The sequence below is a fragment of the Leptomonas pyrrhocoris genome (assembly GCF_001293395.1).
Source record: "Leptomonas pyrrhocoris isolate H10 chromosome Unknown, whole genome shotgun sequence".
Lineage (NCBI taxonomy): Eukaryota > Euglenozoa > Kinetoplastea > Trypanosomatida > Trypanosomatidae > Leptomonas > Leptomonas pyrrhocoris.
The window spans coordinates 2,177,961-2,190,984 of NW_015438357.1; the positions used below are offsets into that span (position 1 = coordinate 2,177,961).

Below are 13,024 nucleotides of genomic sequence, written 5' to 3' on the forward strand. Positions count from 1 at the left end.
GGTATATGTTCTTGAACTCTATTACATCCCATGGTCATCTTGACGTATCATTTCTTCTGCTCTACTTTACGATCACCTCTTTGAAAAAAGAAAAATAATTACAACAAGGAAACGAACACTTCTCCTTAATTTTTTCAATCAATTCGAGGGAGATCGCTGCGCTCCCAAATAAGAATTGGAAGGGCATTTTCACGGCCCACCGGAACATCGCTGTTGAGACCTGTCTCATTGTTTTTGCGGGAGTCTCACCGCGATAGCGGACATGAAAAAGTAACTGCGTTTTATATTTCTCTTTTTTTTTTCCGTATCCTTCTCTTTTCAATACTCTCCGTCGATCGCGTTGGTTGCCACTGGGCGTCTTGCTGACATCGCTGATGTGCTTTGCTCCATCACATTGACTTCTCCTCTTTTTACTGCAATTTCTCTAGGAAAAACGCTTTTGACTGAATCATTTTCTTCTACGACTTCACGCCTACTGTTGATCACGTGCATCCACACTCGTTAAGTCAACATTCGCAGACATTCACACCCGCACATCCCCAATGAGCGCAATCATGGCTATTGTGTACGGCATCAACCCACTTTACGTGGTGGCGAGCGCGGTTGCGCAGCAGGTGCTGGCGATGGCGTGGTACGGCTGCATTGTGCGCCACATAGACCGCTACTACCTCGCCGCGGATAAGGGTGTGCGCCGCTTTGAGCACGTGGTCCAGCGCTACTCGGGCTTCATGGTGTCCGCCACAAACTTCCTGTGCTCCGTGCTGCGCACGATTATCCTGCTCGCTCTGGTGAGCGTTTTCCACTTCCAAACGCTGACCGAGTACCAGACAGCTGCCATGGTGACGGTGGCGCTTGGCATGCCACGCGTGAGCCGCCTCTTTTCCTGCCAGCGCCCCATTCAACTCTTCATCACGGAGACCGGTTATGAGGTGGCGGCGGCCATGACTGCCGCTGTGATCAGCTACTCCATGAAGGCGTACAAGTTTTAATTCTTTTCTTTTCTCTTTTTAGTATGATCTCTCCCCCCTTTCTAGAGCACTCGTATTTGTACTTGTTTAGTTGTTTTCGCCTTTACATATCCCAAATAGATGCACGCGGTTCATGCGGTTGCGTTTCTTTTATGCTGCATATGTCTTTTATATATTTTTGTGCTACAACGGATGAGGGGGAAAAAAAAAATGAAATTTCCATAGAGGAAAGAAAGTGTATTTTTTTCCCATTGGCCGTTGGATGGATGTGAACTTGAATACATGGATGGAAAACGAGGTGAAGAGGTGTGGGGGAAGTGGCAGAGCAAACTAAAGGTGACAGAAGGATGTGGATGTGCGGACTGAAACGGGAACCCGATGGTAGCCCTTGGCAACTGGGTTTCTTGTCACTGCTTCACTCAGTTTTCTTCTGCAGCAGCCTCGACGCGTTACCTCTTCGTTCTTCTGCTCGCAAGAAGGTTTCAACGAGCGGTGTTCTTCTTTTCTTTTTCGTTTACTTGTGTACCGAGATGGCGGTGGTCGTTGCCGCATTCGGCATCACGTCTGCGGTGCATCGTGCCGACAATGACGGCCTCCGTTGCTTCACCACTGAGGTCTTTTTCCCCTTCTTCTCTCGCATGGATCCAGTAATAAGAACAACTGTTCCTTTTTTTTCCTGAATGCACTCTGCGTCAATGTCTACATTCTGCGAGAGATGTGTGAAAGAAGATCATAGATATTCGTCGAGTGCGGAAGGAAATTACATGGATTATCAAGACGTTACGTTCCCTTTCTTCTCGCTGAAAAGCCGCCGTTTCTTTTTCAATGCCTGTATTCAAATGCGCTCATCAAGTGTACAGCGAGCAAGAGTGGAGGGTCGGTGATGGTTGGCACGTTGAAAGCCAAGTACCTATATATTAGACATTTTGTGTAGAGCTAAATCGCATTATATATGTATATAACGACAAGACGTTAAAAAGGCACTTCTGGCTTCGCTTGCAGTAATTGCCGGTCTGCTGTTCGCGACGTTCGGTTGCATCGACATGACACCTTGTATTCTCGCACGTTGATGTCGATTCTCTGAGGTGTGAACCTCGCTAAAGCTTGTGCGAAGTTCGAAAAACAACACCAACAGGAAGAACAACAAAAAAGAAGCTGACAGTCGTATCTTCTACCGTAAATGTCTCCTTTCTCATAAATCAACCATGCGTGTCATGCCGTCTGCTTTGTATGTCCGTACCTCCGTGTTTTTTTCCCCCTCCTTCCCTCTCCTCTTTCTGACGCTTGTGTGTGCGTGTGTCGTGATACAAATATATTCGGCCTTCTTTTGAAAAACCAAACCGAGCATAAACACTCACGGGAAAATGCGTTTTTAGGATCTCTTTCGCGCCTACCCAACAACCTTTACACAAATCGCACACCCTCAACATCGAAGATAATACACATATACGTACACCAACGCTTAACTCTCGCTCTCTTTTTTTGTTCCCCTCCCGTCTACGCGGCACAATGTCGAATGCGTACTGTTACTTCGATGTCACCATCGGCGGCAAGCCGCTGAAGGAGCGTATCGTGATGGAGCTCTTCACCGATGTGACGCCAAAGACCTGCGAGAACTTCCGCCAGCTTTGTCTTGGCAACGGAGGCAAGACCGTCGAGGGCACCGAGGTGCCGATGACGTACAAAGGCTCCAGCTTCCACCGCGTCATTGCGGGTTTCATGATTCAGGGCGGCGACTTCACGAACCACAACGGCACCGGCGGCGTCTCTATCTACGGCGAAAAGTTCGAGGACGAAAACTTTGAGGTGCCGTGCGATAAGAGCGGGCTGCTCGCGATGGCCAACGCGGGCGCCAACACGAATGGATCGCAGTTCTTCATCACGACGGCGCCTGCCCCGCACCTCACGGGGCGTCACGTCGTCTTCGGCCGTGTGGTGCGTGGCATGAACGCCGTCCGCGCCGTCGAGCAGACCGCGACCGGGGCTAACGACAAACCAGTGGAGGACTGCCTCATTGCGGACTGCGGCGAGCTGGACGCACTGCCCGAGGTGGTGCCGGCGGCGGACGGTGACACCTACCCCGACTACCCCGAAGACGTGGTGCCGGCCATGGACGATGCGCAGCGCATCGAGGCCGGCGAGGCGATTCGCCAGATCGGCAACACGTACTTCAAGAACGCCGCCTACGCGCTTGCCACCGACAAGTACCAGAAGGCGGTGCGTTTCCTTGTGCAGGTGGAGAACCAGGAGGCGCACCCCGAGGTGAAGGAAAAGCTCATTGCGTGCTACAACAACACGGCCATGTGCGCCATCAAGCTGGAGCGGTGGGCCGACGCGCGCCACGCCGCCTCGCTCGTGCTGAATTTAGACCCCAAGAACGCGAAGGCCCTGTTCCGCCGCGGCATGGCGGCGCTGAACGGCAGTGATGCGGATGGCGCCGTGGAGGATCTCACCCAGGCCCACCAGATGGAGCCGGATAATGCGGAGATCACGGCCAAGTTGAATGAGGCGAAGGGGAAGGTGAAGGCGCAGAAGGCGAAGCTTGCGGCGAACTTCAAGAAGATGTTCTCGTAGACTGCTGAGTTGTGGGCCCAGCAGGCGGTGGATGCTTTTCCTCTACGACTGTTGTCCCGCTTCTTCATCTCCTCTTTCTTCCGTGGGAGAAGAGCATGCAGCTCTTCCTCCTGTGTACACTACTTGTGCTGCCGTCTTCGATAGCTAGTGCGCGTTTCGAATGAACAGGCGCAGAAGTTGAATGCGCGTGCTCCGAGCACGTCGTCAAAGCCTTTAAAAAAAAAAATTCATTTATTTCTTTTAAATTCGTTTATTTGTCTATTTATTAACGTTTTATTCACACTGCGTTCTGCCGCTTTCTCCATTGTCCGGCACTCACCGCAGGGGTAACGGGTGAGTGAGACGCGTTCACGGAAACGGCATGTTCGTCTCGATGAATAGATCGACAGACCACAGGCGCTACTTCTGAATCGCAGCAGCGACGAAGGAACCACAGAAATGTCAAATAAATACTAGCAGGTGTCGGCTTTAAGGAAAACATTTTCTGTGTGATGTATCAACAGAAATGAGCCGAAGGTGATGCAAATCTGAAAGCCTCTTCGACGATGCGAGCTTTGCCATTCCAACTATGCCTATCTTTACAGCAACAGCAGGGGGTGAAACGCACGTTCAGACCACTTTCACACTTTTCTTTCTTTATCTCCTCTCTCTTACACAGCGACTTTCTTTTATATATGTATTGTTTTCTATTCGTTCTTGGTGCGTTTTGAATTTCTGTGTGGTGTCGCAGTTGACGTATTTATAGTCGTTCGTTTGCACGCGTATAAACAGCAACGATAAGTCGCAAAGCCGCATCTCATGCCCATGAAGCTCGGTGATGTCGTGAAGGTGAACTTCGCCAACAAAAGCGAGAATCAGCCGTCCACTGTGATTGGCGTTGTCGAGGCAGTGGATGCCGCGCAGGAGTTCGCGACGGTCTTCGTGGGAAACGCACAGTCGTGGTCCGTCCTTGCGTCGAGCGTGACACCACTCAGCTTGCCGGCCTCGTTCTCACGGACAGCGAGGGACACGCAGAGGGTGCGGTCCACCGCGACGCGTTTTCTTTCAACGGCAGCTGGACAACAGCTGCCGCTTTCGCCTTCCTCTTCCCCAACGAGGCATCACGTCGCACTGGAAACGGCTGTGGCTGCCCGGTCGAAGAACGATGACACGGCGCACCACGCACCCGAAAATCTGCGCACGGTACCCTCGTCATCCTTCGGCAAGCCCGACAACTACAGCTTCGAGCCCAATGCGCCGTACACAAACGTGTTGTACGAGATGAACGCACGGCTCACAGGGCTGTGCGACTGGTCGTCGCCTCCCCTAACGACGTTCTTTTTAACTGTTTTGTACCTTTGGTTAGCGGTGGAAGGGAGTGGCCTGCCTTTTACAAGAAGCGGCGTACCGCTGCTGAGTGTCGCCTCCGTCGTTCAGCGGTGCGCTATCGCCGTGGTGCGTACGCTGGTAGCGGTGGTACTCTGCGCCTGCGTCAGCATGGCCCCTCGTCACACCCCCGCTTCAGCGTTTTGGCTGCTGTTTCCCCTCATGGTCGTCTCCTTCGGTGGTCTCACGCCTGTGCTGTGGTGGCACACCCTTGTCGTCGGCTGCTTTCCGGTTCGCCTGACTTCACACGGCAGCGCCACCGCGACCGCCGCACCTACTGCGGCGTCCGCACCACTGATTTTGTGCGTTGGTAAAACGGTTCTGGATGCAGGCCGCTGCGTACTTCGTGGTGTCTCCACGATGATGATCGCCCTGGGTGAATCGCTTCGTGCGGTGAGCGAGGAGCTGAACTAGCGAGTCTAAAAAAGAAGAGCTCTCGTACCATTTCTTGTGTCCGCAACTTTGTTTCTTCCGTCTATCGCATCGAACTCTTTTGTTTTTTTCTATCCTCTGCTTTAAAAAAAAAATGCGTCGCTTTCGTCTTCACCAGCTGTTCTGTAATCTGCTGCCCGCTCTCCTTCAAAACTGCATCGAATGAGGAACGAACAAAAATAAAACGGTGTGTGTTTGTGTGTGTGTACGTGTCGGCTACGCTTGTCAAACACAAAAAGTGAACGAATGATTTATCGGCACGTGTACCTGTCTATTGTCGTTACTCTTCAGTACCACCTTCAAGGGCACTACGATGGTCACTTGCTTGTGCGCATAGTTAACCATTGACGACGTAGTCGCAATACTGTTTGCGGCAAGCTGACAAAAACATAGGTGGGGCATCCGCCGATACTTCCACTTTAGGTGGAAAAGACAACGGTGGACAGGCAGCGTTCTGAGTGGCCTTTTCCATCTTGTGGTGTTTGCTGCTCCTCTCCCTTTTTCGCTTTCACTTTTGCTGTTTTTTCTTCTCACCTTCGCAGAGCTACACGCCCTTTTCTTTTCACCAGTTTGACTCGGCTCCACACAACACATCTGTCCAACCAAAAACAACAATATCATTCCGAGCCACCGCTTTTTTTTTCCATTTAGTATTTTCTTCTCTTGTGTCTCCCTTCGCTTGTCTTCAAACATGAACTCCTCGATCGTCACGGAGGATATGGTGGTCGCCAAGGAGCAACAGAACGCAGCCCGGCTCAAGGCGATAAACAGTCGCAGGTCAAATGTAGCGCACGCCGTCGAGCCGGACCCGAACTTCCCACCGGAATGTTGCTGCGTGAAGCCGATGATCTACCACAACATCCGCGAGCAAGTGCCGATTCCGCAGCAGCGCTTCATGTACATCCTCGCCGGCTGCTACGTATTTTTGATGTTTCTCATCCTTTACAACATCGTGTGTGCAATTGTCGCCTTCGTCTTTGGCGGCAGTGCGCTAGGGTTTGGTCTGTCGTTTTTGTACCTGCTCGGCTTTCCCGGGGCGTGGATGTTGTGGTACTACAACGTCTACTGCGCGACGGTGTATTTGTCGCGCCCGCGGCAGGTGGTGGCGCTGTTCGGTCTCTTTTTAGCCTTCTGCTTCGACGCGTGGATGGCCGTGGGTGTCACCAACTTTGGCGGGATGGGCTTCATTTATGCACTTTCCCGGACCCACAATATGCCGAGCTTTATTATGATCCTTGTTTGCGCCATCCTGTGGTGCTGCCACGGAGCGCTGATGGGCTACATGTTTGTCCGTTACTGGTCTGTGTCGGCATCGCTTTTGAAGAAGGCCTCAAACATCTATGCCCAATCTATCGTATAAAAAAGAGAAAAAACACGTTCAAAGCAGTAGAAATCAGCGTGAGTGTGGCATTGAAAGATAAGGGGAAAAAGAGAAACGCCGACTGTGTTGGCGCGCTTCTTATCGAACTGTTGCTTTGTTTTTTTTTTTCAAATGCAGTGCTGCCTTTTCTTTTATGTTGTTATGGAACAGCTATGTTTAGTCGAGTCAACGTGTTCTCTTTGTTTTTATGCTCGAATGGCCTTTTTTTTTTGAATAACGGTTTTTTTTTCGCGTGCGCTCTTGGTACGTACTTGACGTCTTGTCTTTGGTGGTTGGCTTTTCTGCTTTGTGCAGCCTGTGCGTCAAGTCGCTGGTTTTGTATACTCACATCAATGACAGGGCAGCGTTATCAACGTACGGGTTTGCTTGATGGCGGTCGCGTTATCGTCTGCGGAGGTGTTTCTTTTTTTTCTTCTTTGTCTTCATCACCTATGCCCTCGATAGTGCTTTCGTGGCGGCGTAAAAGCGAGACCTCTTCGTCACAGTGTTTTATTGTCATCTGAAGATGAGGAAGAAGAGAGAAGAAAGGTACCGATCTCTGAAATCGTCTACTTCGTTGTTGCTTACCTTTTGCTTCGTTTAATGTTATTATTAATGTTGCTTTCTTTGCAGACTACTGCTTTTGTTTTCTGACGAAAACGCACCAGTCGCCCGTTCTAAGTGAACGTAATGATGATCAAGTTAGCTGGTCCTGTTTTTCTCTCTCTCTGGAATGAATGGTGCGCTGCACGACCTCAACGGTGCTTGCACAGTCCATTAATTTCTGGTTTTGCGACGTACCACGCAGCGAACGGGATTTTTCTTGAGACTTCTCTCGAGCAGGAGGCTCTCTCGAAGGTGCGTCGTACACTCGTTGTCCAGGTGAAAGCCGCGGAGAAGTCTTAAGTGACGATGACTGATCTTTCCGTCTACTTTCTCTACTAATCCATACATTTCCCATTTGTGCTCGGGACCTCTTCAATTTCATGGTTCGTTATTCGTGGAGCGAATACTCCCAGTCTACGTTTGCGAGCACTTCTTCTCTTTCACGGTTGTTGATGCTGCTAACAGTTAGCGGAACCTATTCAACCACGTGCTACACACCTCTTTGTTATTTAGGTGGAGGTGATTGTGCACAAGAGCAACACATCCAAACTCACACCCACGCACTTCGTCATCTTCAACAAATTTTCTCCTTTCATTCAAAATATCTGGTAGTACCTCGCGGAAACAGAAAAACACAAGACCAACACCATGCACAGCAGCTTCACCTCTTCCACGGGTGACGACGGGCCGCGGCACGGCGTGAAGCTCGCACCGTTCCTCACGCGATCTTCGTCCACCGGCACGGTGCCTTTCTCTGACGCGGCGGCCTCACGGCACAGTCACACGAACGACAGCGACTGCTTCCGTGACACGCACCCTCGCGACGCGTCGGAGCTCTTCCAGGTCGTCATCGACGGCGACGATGGCGGGGTGGAGATGCACCGCGTGCATGACCGCATCGAGGCTGCGCTGCGCGTCCGATCTCTCTACCAGCCCTTCGAAGCACGTCTCGGTGGACGTGACCGCGTGAACCCGTACCTGAGCTCCCCGATTCCGAGTCGGGTTACCATCTCCCAGGAGAACGGAATGTACCATGTCTCCGAGCACGACGTGTCGTTGTATCTGTCCATTCCGTCTTGGACGGAGTACGCGCTGGATGTGCAGCGCGTGCGGCTGACCGTCGGCAACGGCGGCTGCATCAAGTCCTGCCATCACCGCCTCGGCATTATGCAGGAGCGCTCTCGGATGTTTTTCCTCCTCAATGCGGAGATGGAGGAACAGCCGAACTACCACAAAGGTGGCGGTGTCTTCTCCACCGCCACGAAGGTGGACAACGCTGTCGTGTTTGCCGAGTCCATGGACGCGCAGCAGCTGCTGGACGCGGTGAAGGAGGTCTACCGCCGTACGCCCGAGGCGCCAATTCGGCTGCGCGACGGGTCGAACATGACCTTGCACGAGCTGCTTGACACACACGGCGTGGTCAACGCGGATGACCTCACGGTGGCTGGGCTGTGCTGGCAGCGCGGCGAGGATATGCTGCCCAGCGGCCAAATTGGCTCGTCTAACTACGGGACGATGGCCGCCCTCGGCGCAGAGCTGCACTTTACGTTTACGGACCTGCGCGGCTCCCTGTCGGGGCGTGTGCTGCGCCGCGTTGTGGCACGGGTGGAGCAGCCGTCGCAAACACCGCAGGGCGCCGAGTACACTCTGCCGCTCTTCGGCGTGCACTCGCACGAGGTGAGCGAGCTGGCGGAGTTTCTCCGGCGCCGCGTGGAGGGGCCGCACTCGCGGGTGCGCTACATCTTGAACGTCTCCTTCACCGCCACGCCCTCTTTTGAGGTGTTGAGCAACTGCGAGACGGTGCAGGATCAACTCGACAACGTCTTTCTGCCGCTGTTTAAGGCGACGCTGGCCCCTGACGTCCCGGAGAACGCCAACGTGGCGTGGCTGATCGACCAGGTCGGTGGGGTACAGCTGCAATGCGGGCGCGACGATGTCGAGAACGACTTCAACGAGGCCGCACCGCCGCCGGGCGAAGTCCCCGTCTCCGCAAAGCAGTCGGAGCTGTACTACCTCTATTACCTCTACGCGAATCTCAGCGTACTGAACAGTTTGCGGCGACGCAAGGGCCAGGACGCGCTGCAGCTGCGCTGTACGGGCAACAAGCCCACCGGGATGGACGACTTAATCGGTGGCTACATGCTCGCCGACGTCATCACCCGCGCGACGAAGGTGACCGACTACCCGGTGCTGCAGTACCTGTGCGGCCTCCACCGCGTCGGGCTGACCGTATCCCCCCTCTGCGACCACATGGAGGGCACCGTGAGTTACAAGAGTCATCCCCTTCCGAACTTCCTGCACCGGTGTCTGCACATCGCGATCTCGACCGAGTCGCCGCTGCGGTACCACCACAACCCCCGCGCGCTCGTCGAGGAGTACGCGACGGCGCAGAAAATCTTTCGCCTGAGCTCGCTCGACGTGACCGAGATGGCGCACAACAGCGTCCTCATGTCATCCTTCTCTAGTGACGTGAAGCGGCAGTGGCTCGGCGACGGCTACCAACTGGGCGTGGAGGGGAACAACTTCGAGCGCAGCCACGTCACAAACGCGCGACTGACCTTCCGTGAGGAGGCGTGGCAGCTGGAGCGCAACATGATGCGCGACCTGCACCTCAAACCCGTCCACGAGGTCGGCGCCGGCCTCAGTCGCTGGCACTACCTGAGCAGCGTACAGGAGGTTGAGTACGACACCGTGATGGACACGCGGGTACGCTTCCCACGCACGGTGCTGAAGGGCCCTCACAGCGATCTGAAGGCGGCGATGGCGGCACCGCGGGTGGCGCGAGCGCTCGACCTGCGCCACCAGTACATCTGGCGTCCGCCACCGCCGTGGGAGTCGACGCAGCGGCACGGTGTCGAGACGGACTTCCAGCGCCGCACGGCGACCTTCAACGAGGACGAGTGGACCTACGCAGCGAGCGACGCCGTTTTTATCGCGTACCCGAAGAGCGCCGTGCACGCCTGGCCGCGCTCGCTGCCGACGCTTGACGACTTTCATCAGCACCTGCGCGAGCTGCGTGCGATATGCAGTGGCCCGGAGGTGAAGGAGTACGCGCACAAGCGGCTCGAGAACCTCGACCACAAGTTTCGCCTCCACCTCGCCCTCAACCACGAAAACGAAGCCGGCACGACGGAGGACCGGCTGTCGTCGAACCGAGACTTCTACCAGGCTACTAAGGTGGACACGCACATCCACATGGCAGCGGGCATGACCCCAAAGAAAATCCTTCAGTTTGTGCTCGCCAAGCTAAAGGAGAGCGGCGACGACATCGCGATGAAGAAGGGCGACGAGATCATCACCTTGGGGCAGCTCTTCTCGAAGGCCGGCATTACGCCGAACCTCACCGTGGACCAGCTCAACGTGCAGGCCGATCACACCCTCTTTGAGCGCTTCGACAACTTCAATAACAAGTACAACCCGATGGAGAACGGCGACCTGCGCTCGCTGATGCTCAAGACGGACAACTTCATGAACGGCCGCTACTTCGCGGAACTGATCCACGACGTCTTCGAGCAGTACTCGCGCGATCGCTACACCTACGCCGAGAACCGCGTTTCAGTCTACGGCATCAACATCAAGGAGTGGGACAAGCTGGCGAATTGGTTTGCCACCCACGGCATGGCGAACAAGCACAACAAGTGGATCATCCAAGTGCCGCGTGTCTACAAAGTGTTTCGGGCGCAGAACGTCATCGGTAGCTTTGGGCAGTACCTGCAGAACATTTTTCAGCCGCTCTGGGAGGCCTCGCTGCACCCCAGCGAGCACCCGACCCTGCACAATTTTCTGAACCACGTGAGCGGCTTCGACTCCGTCGACAACGAGGCCACGATCGACTTGCCCTTCACCACAGTGTCGCCGTGGGCGTGGACCTCAGTGGAGAACCCGCCCTACAATTACTACCTCTACTATCTCTACGCGAACATCCGCACACTGAACGAGTTCCGTGCCTCGCGTGGCTTTTCCACCTTCGCCCTGCGTCCACACTGCGGTGAGTCGGGGTCCGAGGAGCACCTCTACGGCGCCTTCCTGTGCGCCAACAGCATCTGCCACGGCATCAACCTCCGCAACGACCCGCCGATGCAGTACCTCTATTACCTCACCCAGATCGGCCTCCACGTCTCCCCCCTGAGCAACAACGCGCTGTTCTTGTACTTCTTGAACAACCCTTTCCCTGACTTTTTCCGCCGCGGTCTCAACGTCTCGCTGAGCACGGACGACCCGATGATGTTCCACCAGACGCAGGAGCCGCTCATCGAGGAGTACAGCATCGCGGCGCGAGTGTGGGGTTTAAGCGCCAATGACCTCTGCGAAATCGCCCGCAATTCCGTGCTGCAGTGCGGCTTCGACAACGCTTTCAAGCGCAGCGCCATCGGTGACCGCTGGTTTCTGTCGTCTTCGCTGGGCAACGATCCTCTGCGCACCCACCTGTCTGACATCCGCGTTGCCTTCCGCTTCGAGACGTACCACACCGAGATGCAGCAGCTGGAGCTGTGCTGCGGGCGGCCCGTGTCGCGGTTTATGATGACTGCTGCCGAGGAGCGGGCCATCGACGTGGAAATCGTAGATGTGCGCCGCGAGCACATCCTGCTCTCCACGCATGACCAGGTGATGGAGGTGATGCTGCGCGAGATGGAAGAGAACAAGTCGCAGATCCTGCTCGCTCGCACGCAGATCGATCAGCTGCGCCGGCAGCAGCGCTCCCTGCTGGAGAATATCACCGAAATCGGACTGCAGCGGCAAGAGGCGGAGGAGGCGGCTGCGGTGGAGGAGAGAGCTCGCACGGCGTCAAAAGGGCCGCTCTACGTTCGGGATAAGGCGCACGGCGACGGCCGCGGCAGGCAGTCAGTGCGCTCCAGCGTTGACAGCGTGCAGTGCCCGACACAGCAGAGTGAGACGTTGAAGCGGCTTCTGCGGTGGAAGCCGATGCCGACGGATCTGATGCGCTCCGTCACGCAGGCGAGCGTGAGCGGGACACGTGGACGCCCGCTACCTCCGCTGCCGGGTCGTGCGTCGAACGACGGCACCGGGTATTTCCCGCGACCTCCGCCCGCGACGTACTGAGCTAGGTAAGGCGACAAGCGCGCCTCTCATTTTTCCGGAAACCGCCACTTTCCTCTTTGTGATTCCCTTTTTTTTTCGCTTGTTGCCACGACAGACGATGTACAATTTTGGAACATGTTTACTGTTCGTCATCTTCTTTATAATTACTCTTCTTTTTTTACTGTGAGGATTCATGTGCTTCGTCGGTGCGTGACGAGCCCGCTGCTGTGCCGCTTCTTTGTCGTCGAGACCAGGCTTTATGTACACTACGGCCTCTGACAATGTGCAACCTGACACCTTGACTTGTACTCACCTTCACTACTGCGTAGAACTCACGATGGGGCAGCTTGTTCTCGTGTTTACGTCTCGCGGCACAGAACTGACGGCGAGCCAGTTTTCGAGCAAGATGCGGTGTTTGCTTCGTGATTCCAATGCTTCGGCTCCTCGGCCTAGTGGTGAGCATTTTTCTTGTTGTGCTTCAACGACAAGCGCGCTCCTTTTTGGTTCTTTCCGGCCCACCCACAGTTCACCTCGCTTTACGGTCTTGTCTACTCAAACTGGCTCCCTTCACGCTCTCTTTTTCACCTCCCTTAACATCTCCCACTTTCTTCGTCTCGATACACACACCCACACACACACATATATATATATATATATATATATATATATATATATACTA

General features: G+C 54.6%; 5 protein-coding genes across 8 annotated transcripts; all 5 read left to right on the top strand.

Moving 5' to 3' along the window:
* Positions 1 to 426: 426 nt before the first annotated feature.
* ABB37_00716 (putative mitochondrial hypothetical protein) lies at positions 427 to 1,906 on the top strand. Its single transcript, XM_015797021.1, has one exon. It carries the CDS (start codon positions 543 to 545, stop codon positions 987 to 989), a length of 447 nt encoding a protein of 148 aa, XP_015665029.1. The 5' UTR covers positions 427 to 542; the 3' UTR covers positions 990 to 1,906.
* A 405-nt stretch (positions 1,907 to 2,311) lies between these two features.
* Positions 2,312 to 3,542, top strand: ABB37_00717 (putative peptidyl-prolyl cis-trans isomerase (cyclophilin- 40); the record flags this gene model as incomplete). Of its 3 annotated transcripts, none has more annotated exons than XM_015797022.1 (1): positions 2,312 to 3,542. In XM_015797022.1, exon 1 carries the CDS (start codon positions 2,478 to 2,480, stop codon positions 3,540 to 3,542), a length of 1,065 nt encoding a protein of 354 aa, XP_015665030.1. In that variant the 5' UTR covers positions 2,312 to 2,477. The 3 variants fall into 3 exon arrangements, with proteins under 3 accessions (XP_015665030.1, XP_015665031.1, XP_015665032.1); XM_015797023.1 differs by having other exon boundaries at positions 2,327 to 3,542; XM_015797024.1 differs by having other exon boundaries at positions 2,343 to 3,542.
* Positions 3,543 to 4,198: 656 nt separating this feature from the next.
* Positions 4,199 to 5,321, top strand: ABB37_00718 (hypothetical protein; the record flags this gene model as incomplete). The annotated part of the gene is made up of 1 exon (XM_015797025.1): positions 4,199 to 5,321. The coding sequence occupies exon 1, from the start codon at positions 4,341 to 4,343 to the stop codon at positions 5,319 to 5,321; it is 981 nt and encodes a 326-aa protein (XP_015665033.1). The 5' UTR covers positions 4,199 to 4,340.
* Positions 5,322 to 5,879: 558 nt separating this feature from the next.
* On the top strand, positions 5,880 to 6,699 carry ABB37_00719 (hypothetical protein; the record flags this gene model as incomplete). Its single annotated transcript, XM_015797026.1, has 1 exon — positions 5,880 to 6,699. Exon 1 carries the CDS (start codon positions 6,031 to 6,033, stop codon positions 6,697 to 6,699), a length of 669 nt encoding a protein of 222 aa, XP_015665034.1. The 5' UTR covers positions 5,880 to 6,030.
* A 1,004-nt stretch (positions 6,700 to 7,703) lies between these two features.
* On the top strand, positions 7,704 to 12,366 carry ABB37_00720 (putative mitochondrial AMP deaminase; the record flags this gene model as incomplete). Of its 2 annotated transcripts, none has more annotated exons than XM_015797027.1 (1): positions 7,704 to 12,366. In XM_015797027.1, exon 1 carries the CDS (start codon positions 7,954 to 7,956, stop codon positions 12,364 to 12,366), a length of 4,413 nt encoding a protein of 1,470 aa, XP_015665035.1. In that variant the 5' UTR covers positions 7,704 to 7,953. The 2 variants fall into 2 exon arrangements, with proteins under 2 accessions (XP_015665035.1, XP_015665036.1); XM_015797028.1 differs by having other exon boundaries at positions 7,717 to 12,366.
* Between the last annotated feature and the right edge of the window lie 658 nt (positions 12,367 to 13,024).